Source organism: Crocuta crocuta, unplaced genomic scaffold (genome assembly GCF_008692635.1).
Source record: "Crocuta crocuta isolate KB4526 unplaced genomic scaffold, BGI_CrCroc_1.0 scaffold2175, whole genome shotgun sequence".
NCBI classification, from domain to species: domain Eukaryota; kingdom Metazoa; phylum Chordata; class Mammalia; order Carnivora; family Hyaenidae; genus Crocuta; species Crocuta crocuta.
Window position 1 is genome coordinate 65636 of NW_027533082.1, and position 9727 is coordinate 75362.

Here is a 9727-nt window from a genome sequence, read left to right on the forward strand (position 1 = left end):
GATAAGAGGACCACCCCCACCAGTGTAATCCACCCAAATCAAGTGTAGGAATTTGTGGTAAAGGCCCAGAAGGAGATAAACACATGTGGTAAAAGCAGTGGCTGAACACTTTTTTTTTAAATGCTTATTTGTTTTTGAGGGAGCATGAGCAGGGGAGGTGCAGAGAGAGGGGGACAGAGGATCTGAAGTAGGCTTTGCGCAGACAGCAGCAAGCTGAATGTAGCGCTTGAACTCAAGAACTGCAAGATCATGATGTGAGCCAAAGTTGGAGGTTCAACCCTCTGAGCCACCCGAGCGGTTGTATACTTTTGATGAAAGCTGCAGTACTTCTCTTTCCTCCTGATGTGCTGAAAGAAAAGAATCACAACTCATTTTTCAGTATAAAATGAGGAATATTGGGGTGCCTGGGTGGCTGAGTTGGTTAAGCATTTGATATTGGCTCAGGTCATGATCTCATATTTGGTGAGTTTTGAGCCCCCCCTCCCACCTCGGGCTCTGTGCAGACAGCTCAGAGCCTGGAGCCTGGTTCCAATTCTGTGCCTCCCCCTTTCTATGCCTCTCCTCTACTCACGCTCTGTCTCTCAAAACTAATAAAAACATTTTTTAAAAGTGAGGAATGCTAAATAAATCATCCAGTGAACAAATTTTCTAGGAAAAATAGCAGTAGCCCTTTCACCCAAGACTGAACTGAGAGCCCAGAGTCTGAGGACTAGGCCTGAATGCTAGGGTAATAATGGAGGTTTCAGAGTGAACACCATAGGCAGATAATGAAGCTGCCACATTGCCAGGCCAACAGACACTGAACTCCCTGGTTAGACTCCCTTTAAAACTCTGGCCCAAATCACCCATCACTGTGAATTTAGACTGAGTGAAAGTAGACAACCTGGAGGACTTGTGGCTGTGGGGAGGCTCCTCTTCCAACACAAAATGATGAATTCCCTGATGTTGGAAAAGTGAAGAGAGCACTCTCTTTGAGTGAAAAATCCGTCCATCACAATGGATGGTTGGTCAGATATGATTCCCTGCCACTGTTTCATGTTGCAGCTAATTCTCTCTTCTGCTCCTCATCACATTAGTGTCACGCATGGCCTTCCACATTAGGAAACAACTTTGGACAACTTAATTCAAGGAGATGCAGCCTCTCTAAGATGAAAGGTTCTCAAACTCAGTTGTCATCTCCGGCTCTCAGAAGAAAAGAACAAAGAACACGCTAAAAGGGAAAAGATAATATAGTTCATTATCAACACCTTTTGGTATTGGCTCTGTCTTTGCTCATAGAACCATGCATCTCCATGCCCTTTGATATAAGAGCAGAAAACAAAGATACAACAAATTTCTTTGTCTCTGCCTCTGCATATTTTTGTCATTATCTACCTAAAAGTTTCTCATTTTGTTCAGGTTTTGTAAGTAACTTTCACAGTAAAAAGTAAGGAATACTGTAACAAGTATTTATACTGTGTGACAAAGATTGTGTTAAGTGGTCTTTTTGCATCATTTAATCCTCACCACAAACCTATGAGGTAGGTACCATTTTTAGGCCTGCTTTACCAAAGAGGAAATGGAGGCTGCAGGGATTTGTTCACAACACCAGCTAATTTTAAGTGCCAAGGCTGGGCGGCGCCTGGGTGGCTCAGTCAGTTAAGTGTCCAGCTTTGGCTCAGGTCATGATCTCACGGTTCGTGGGTTCGAGCCCCGCGTCGGGCTCTGTGCTGACAGCTCAGAGCCTGGAGCCTGCTTCAGATTCTGTGTCTCCCCCTCTCTGACCCTCCTCTGTTCATGCTTTCTCTCTCTCTCTCTTTCTCTCTCTCTCAGAAATAAATGAAAGTGGCAAGGCTGGGACTCATATCCAGACCATACAACTCTCAGACACAAACTGCAATTCTTCGGATATTCCCTGGTGGGCAGAGAGTGTGACTGTCCTCTGTAGTCCTAGGTATACAACTTGGGGACATGGGATGATTTCTCCAGTTGCCTCAACTTTCCCTTAGCTTAACATGAACTCTTTTGGGGCTGTAGCCTGGTGCAGTCAACACAACCAAGCCTCAGCATTTCATAAGTAGCCTCATGACACTTACAGATAAGACTGTTCTTAATGATAAAAGACTGAATGTTGTCTGTCTCTCTAAGAAAGGGAACAAGACAATGATTGCTCTCTTAACTCTTATTCAACATAGTGCTGGAAGTTTTAGCCATTGCAGGAAGACAAGAAAATGAAATGAAAGGCATACAAATTGGAAAAGAAGAAATAGAAGAAAGAAAACTGTCTCTATTTGCAGATGAGATGATTGTAGAAAATTTCAAAAACTTACATTTTGTTATCTTTTAAATAACTCCCACAGGAACGTGCAAAGGAATGTGCCCCAAAGAACATCTTATAAATATAAAACTAATAAAATAAAACATCATTTGCTAACATGTAAAGGATGTNAGAAGGTCAAAAGCAGCGGTCTTAAACTTAACTAATCCCTAGGAAAAGCCAGGGAGATTTAAAAGAATAGATCCCTTGAAACTTCTAGATATTCCTAATTCATTGGTTTGGGATGGGTCTTAATTATCTGGATTTTAAAAAAAATCTGGGGTTCCTGGGTGGCTCAGTCAGTTAAGTGTCTGAGGTTAAGAGTCCAGGTCTTAGTTTTGGCTCAGGTCATGATCTCACGGCTGTTTTGAGTTCAAGCCTTGCATTGAACGTGGGATTCTTGCTCTCTCCCTCCCTCTCTCTCTCTCTGTCCCTCCCCTTCTCATTCTCTTTCTCTCTCTGCCTCTCTAAATCAGTAAATTTTTAAAAGGTTTAAATAAGTAAAGAAAAAAAATAAATCCAGTTATTATTTTTTTAAATAGCTTATTATCAGGTTGGTTTCCATATAAACCCAGTGCTCATCCCCACAAGTGCCCTCCTCCAGTCATTATTTTTAAAACAAGTTAGGAGATATTATTTACCACATAGTACTTATTCATTTTGAAAATGTGTAGGGATCAAAAACATTGAAGGGATCTGCTTGCCTTTTTTCTCTCCCATAAAACATGCATTCATTCAGCAAATGCTTATTTNGCAAATGCCTATTTTTTCCCACTTCTGAGAGATGTGTTAATTTTCTACTGGATAGCTTTTCTCTGTGTTTTTATTTCTTCTTCAGAGTTTCTGCTCCCTCCTAACTTCAACTTTTTCATAAAAGATGGATTTACTATGATAACCTCTCACATCCTTAATATCAGAGACTACATTTTTTTCCTTTGCTTCTTTCCTTGTTGGTTTCCAACATCAATTGCCTGATTATGTGTATTATGCCCAGTTTTATTCAATATGAGAGAAATAGTTCCTTTTAGGAGATACAATGGGATTGGGATTTGCCACTACTAAAATATCTAGAAAAACCACATTTTAAAATTATATTTCAGAAAATAGGTAACTTCTCCACCTGTTCCAATCATAATTTTAATGGATTTATTACTTGTTTTAAGAGGCTGAGAGCACTGATTCTGGAGCCCAAGAGTTTTGGCTATCTCCCGGTTTTGCAACTTACTAGTTGTATAATCAGGGAATTTGCTTCACCTCCATGTCCCTCTATTCCCTCCTATATAAAGTGGGGACGTTGGTGGTATAGCCCTCACAGGATTCTTTTGGGGAATAAAATGATTAGCACCTGCAAATAGTTTAGAACACTGCCTGGAATATGATGCAAACTAAAAGTATGTTATGAGTACTGTTATCATTACCATTATTTTCTGCATATTCCACATTAAAATGATGACATTTATATTCAGAATTGTTTTAGTGGCAATAAGATGGAATTATACAAAAATTAAGATAACAAACACTGAAGTAAATAACAAAATTGTTTTTAATCACACAATCATTTTCAAATTCCATCAGTGATGAATTCTTTTGTCTTTTCTATTTGTCTATGCACATTCCCATATATATTTCTGCACCTTTACTTATCTGATCAGATTACAACATCTGTAACATACACTGTTCTGCTCCTGACCAGGATAGAGTAACAGAGACTGGAATTGCCTTCCAATCTGAAATAACTAAAAAGCTGGATAAAATCTATGACCCAACTATTCTCAAGTCAGTGGACACTGAGCAACAAGATCTGTGATCTCTGAGAGACTGAGAACAAATGAGATTATTCTTATAATTGCTCCAGCCTACTTCCTGGAGAAAGTTTTCAAGCCACAGTGCAAGGAGTGAGAACTCAGGGAGAGCCCAAGAGTATTCCATAGATTAAGAGAAGAAACTAGGAGCTAGGGAGTCCAAGGCAGCTAGAGTTTTCAGGTCAGAGTACCAAAAAGAAAAGAGCTCACAGAGAAAGAATTTTGATGACCTGAAGAGGGTCCTCTTTGAATAATTACCTGAGTAGTTTATGGCCATACCACCCAGAGCACACCTGATCTTATCTGAATAATTATGAGTACTGATCATTAAATGCTTGTGAGGAAACTACCCCACACCAAGAAAAGAACCACCGCAAAAGGATTAAAGGGAACAATTTATATTCACACATGTTTAGGAATAGTGTATGTTCCTAATAGCCAGACTTGAAGACCTCATAATTCATAGGGCACCAGAGAGGGATTTTCCTCATTAGTGGAATACAATTAACCCTAAACACTACTATGATCCAGCTTTACAAAGATTAAAATCAAGAACCTAACATATCAAACTGTTTACATGCAACTTAACTGTGTCAAAGAATAAAAACCAATATATTTACAGGGATCCAAAAATATCTAGCACTCAAAAGTTAAAATTAACAATGTCTGGCATCCAAACAACAATTACAAGGTCTGCAAAGAAGCAGGAAAATCTAACCAACCATGAGGAGAAAAATCAATCAAAACTGACCAAGATATGAAAAAGATGGTAGAATTAAACAAGGGCATTAAAACAAATATTATAAATGCATTGCATACATACAAGAAGCTGAAGGAAGACTGAATATATTTAGTAGAGACATGGAATATAAAAAATTTGAGAGACCCAAGTTGAACATCTAGAGATAAAAATTACAATATCTGAGATGAAAAACATGTTAGACAGGGCTAATGGCATATTAGACATTACAGAAGAAGATTAGTGAACATGAAGACATAGGAATAGAAATAATTCAAAATGAAGTACACAGTGGAAAAATACTGAAAAAATGAAGAGAGCATTACCAAGTTGTTGGACAATATTAACGATTACTTTAAATGGAAATGGTCTAAGCCCTCTAATCACATGACAGAGATAATCAGAATGGATTAAAAGCAAGATTCAGCCCCTAATATCTGAATATTATGGAGAAGAGAGGGCTGGCTGCACACCCACAAAACCACAAAGACACGCTGGAAAAAAGGCCTTTTTGCAAAAAAATATAAACATACCATGGTCCAAGAATCACTAAGCCAGTACCTACATAAACTAATAACTCCAAATCAGGTATAAAGTCTTCATGCAAACCACTATAGCACACAAACTGGAACACTGGCACATTTAGGTGTCCAGAGAAACCTGTAGTGATGTGGTAGTGGGGGGTGGGGTGGTGAACCACAGCAGAGGAATGGAGTTGGCTTGTGGCATAGTTTATATGCTACTTCCAACAACTGAGAGGAATCTGAAGGCCTTGTATACTGCACGTGCTGATGAGCATAAACAGTTAAACACGGCTTACATGCTCTTTACCTCTTTTGGTTCTCACAGCAGCCGTGGAAATTATCTCCATTTTACCAATGACTAGAGTGAAATGAACTGAGGCATTGTCATGATAATAACTACTAAGTTCCTATTACTAGCTAAATAATTCCAAAGTAATTTGAAATTTATTATTGTTTTTTTACAAGTTTTCATGAAGTTCTTCACACATTTAGTTTGCTTCCTCTTTTAAAAAATCAAACTTTAATATAAAAGTAAATTAAGCAATACTTATTAAATTAGGAGAAATATCTAAAACATAAAATTAATTTATATTCACATGATCTCAGTAAAGGAAACAGGGCATTGAAGATAAGATTAAAGTTTTTTTGAGGGGGCGCCTGGGTGGCTCAGTCAGTTCAGCATCTGACTCTTGATTTTGGCTCAGGTCATGATCTCACAGTTGTGAGATTGAGCCCTGTGTGGGGCTCCACAATGGGCATGGAGCCTGCTAGAGAATTTCTCTCCCTTTCCCTCTGCTCCTCCCCCACTCATACCCTCTCCCTCTATATTTTTTCTTAATATTTTTTCTTCTGTTCCAAAGCAACATTAACAAATGCCACTTTAAAATGCATATTTTACAATTCAACACAATAAAGTTCTTTTCATTTGTGGGAAAATTATTATTTTTTGTCATATATCTGTAGATTTCTCTCTTCATATGAAATTCACTCAATAGAAAACATTTTCTGTCAGCTGCAAAGAAGAGAGTAAATCTCTAAACAGGCAATAATTGAATTGATAGGGATGCCTATACATATTTGCTTATGTAGATTTATATAATTTAGAAAGCATTACAACTGATTACATGAGATAGCAACTACATTACACACACTCTGAAAATTTTAAAATGGAGTATTTCTAATCAAAATCAGCATGTTTATTAAATGATATATGTGATGTCAGGAAAGGAGACAGAGAACAGACATGGGATTTTGTCCATTTCATTCATGTAAGCTAGTCCTTTTTCTACTTATGAGACTTTTAAGTTTCATAAACAAATAATTCTGTTGGGTTTTAGTAAATGTATTCATTTAATGGTCCCAAATTTGCTGAGAGTGAACCTGAGAAAACATGATGACTTATTTTCACAGTTTTGAAAAACAGGAGCTAATTGANTATAATGAAATAAACCACACAAAAATACCCAAAAATTGTTGCTATATATTATTTTAGATAAATTATATTAAGAAGTTTAATATTAGCAATTAACAAAAGCATAAATGGTTGTTATTAAATATTTACTGTATCAGGCACTGTACTAGAAACTGAGCTCCAGGGTGATTAAGACAAAATCATTGGTATGAAAGGGCATCGACTTGCATAGAAATGATAACGCCTAACTTATTTAATTGCAAATTATTACATAATTATTATTAGTAGTAGGTTCATGATAATGCATTAAGATATTTGGAAAGATAAAAGGAAATACTGATTTATAAATATATATTGATTTAATGAAATCTAATTTTAGAAATACTATTATTTTGGAAAGGTATATTCATTGTATAATCAAATAAGCAAGGTAATTTAGATGACACTGTAAAATGGTGTAATTAGTGTTATGCCTATGTTGTCATAACTCAGATGCATCAGAATCACCTGAAGAATTTTCAATACAGTAGTTCCTGATGAGGTGATTCAAGAGGTGATAATGGGGTTGAAAGTGGGAAGGGTATGCAAGTGTCAGCATTTTTAACATTTTTCCTAGGTAATTATGATGCAAATAAGGGATCTGTGTTTACATAAGCACTGGTACATTCCAGGTCTATAAAAAAAAATAGATTTTGGGTTAGAGACTTTTCTTGCCATGTTCCTTTGGAATTTAAAATACCTTCCAAATAAGCAGTTACTTGCCTTAAGACACTTAATTAAGGACAGTCAGGAACAATATTAAGCTGGGTTCCTAACTCCATTATAGTTAACTGACCAATCAAAATGATTAATAATTGTCAGGCACTACACTAGAAACTAAGCTCCAAGATGATTAAGACAAAAGTATTGTCACAAGAAGGGCATACACTCACATTAAATTATAATGCCAAATATTTAATATAGTTTTTAAGAATTTATAAGCAATTTCATTTTTCCGGTGTGGAAAGGATAGAAATGGGAGTGTTTAGCTTTAAAATGTGTCGCCCTAATGTGATTTAGATGTCTTCTGGGTAAGTCTGTTAAACTGGTTGGATTGGCGTTCCCAGCCTCTCTTTTGAGAAAATGCCTCCAAAGGGTTGAAACACAGGCAAAACAAAGCCTATTTGTTTTGGAGGTTTGAAGCAGTGCAATTCTGGACACACTGTGGGGAGACATATGATATGTCCTGAGGTAGGCCCTAGAGCATTCATGTCTGCGTTTTTTGAAGAGGAGGATCATGAATACCAAAAAGAGGTATTTTGTTAAGAACCAACAAAAGAAACATGGGAAATGGTACTCACTTGGATTAATATCTTTAAAGTGGGGAGAAAGACATTCTCCAAACTTTTATAGGAGTCAAGAGGGCAGGGATTAACACAGTGGGGACTCAAGAGAAATCAGTGGGTTTCTGTTACCTTGAGGACTCACATCAGCAACAGAAACAGAATCGGGACCCAGCATAAGGGAAAGTATGCCCAACTGAAATGGCAGTGATTAGGGGAGCAGTATTGCAAATATCAGAGGAATGACAAGGTGGAAGCCACCTATTTTTGCCCTATGGACTTGTGAGCATAGGTGAAAACTCTCTTTAGTCCTCCCCAAGTACCTGGTGGAGTTGCATTGGAGCAGCCCAACAATTTCACACCTCATCTATTCCACTTGGCAGCCCTGTAAAGCAAGCATTATTCCCCATTTCACAGAAAACTGACTCTTTAAAGGAATACATCTGTAATAAAGGGAGGGTTTATTCTTCCAGGTAAAACTGGAAAATATTTAAAGTTTACTTTTAAGGTTTGTTGACCCAGCATTATACACCTGTACTACATTCAGAGTCACTGAAAAATTGTTTTTGCTTCTAAAACAAGGCAATAAAAGGAAAAAAGTCACATATTACCCAACTACAGAGAAATGTGACCCAATTAACACCATGGGGCATCTGATTTCTGATTTTTTTTGTATGGGGGGGGGTGTCATATAATATATACATATGCTTTTAAATGAGACAATAATGAATGTATAGATTACTTTTCAATTGCTTTATTAACTTTACACTTTTCCATGCAAATGGGTGACTCTACTCTTGACAGAAATTTAGACTGGGTGCCAAGGCAATCTCCAGTTGGATCTGGTAACACAGAACCCGCTTGACACATGGAAATTACATAAGGTTCACAGCAAACGGATCGGTAAAGGTGTTATCAGGAAAATGCAAGGAGAAAGAAAACAGTGTGAATCACAGTAATTAATCTCATGGAAAATGGCAGGAGTCAAGGCATAAGGCAAAATTCATCATGATGGTCATGGTGATTAGAGAGCTCCCCCATCAGGATACGCAGACAATTCCTCAACTGCAGCTCCCTAAGTTTTCTCCTGATTTCTCTCATCTCCTCCATGAACATTTCCATATCATCTCCATCTCCACCCATCCCCTCATTCANAAGGGCGGTCTTCCTCTCCATTCTGCATGGGCTGCTCCATTTCTTGGTTTTCCTGGTGGATATTTGCCATGAGATTTTTTTTCCTGGTTGCTTTTCTTTGAACACAAGTAAAACAAAGGCAAGGAGAGAGACTGAATGCTTGGTGCACTGACCAGCAGGATTCAGAGCCCTGATAGAAGAGGTTTTTGTTTTGTTTTGTTTTGTTTTGCTTTGTTTTTTAATTTTCCCCACCTTAGGAACTTCAGGCGTCCTCTAGGGGGCCTCCAATTCGAGCCCCCTCTCTCCAGCTCTCTCCTTTTCCCTCCCTCCCCTAAAGCCCACCATTTTTTCTTTCCCAGGNTGTCCAATCTGAGGGTCCACTAGTGCCTCACCTCCCTGAGGTTGGAGTTAACCCATCTCACGTTACCGTGGCTGGTCAGCAACACCGTCCACCCCTCCCACTCCCGACCCGGGTGGTGATTCAGGCCAGTAGGGCAGC

General features: G+C 38.1%; 1 protein-coding gene across 1 annotated transcript; it reads right to left on the reverse strand.

Moving 5' to 3' along the window:
- Positions 1 to 8832: 8832 nt before the first annotated feature.
- On the reverse strand, positions 8833 to 9532 carry BEX3 (brain expressed X-linked 3). Its single transcript, XM_077745963.1, is given in 2 exon segments — positions 8833 to 9250; positions 9252 to 9532. Coding segments are annotated over 2 exon segments (240 nt in total). The 5' UTR covers positions 9320 to 9532; the 3' UTR covers positions 8833 to 9078.
- Positions 9533 to 9727: the final 195 nt, after the last annotated feature.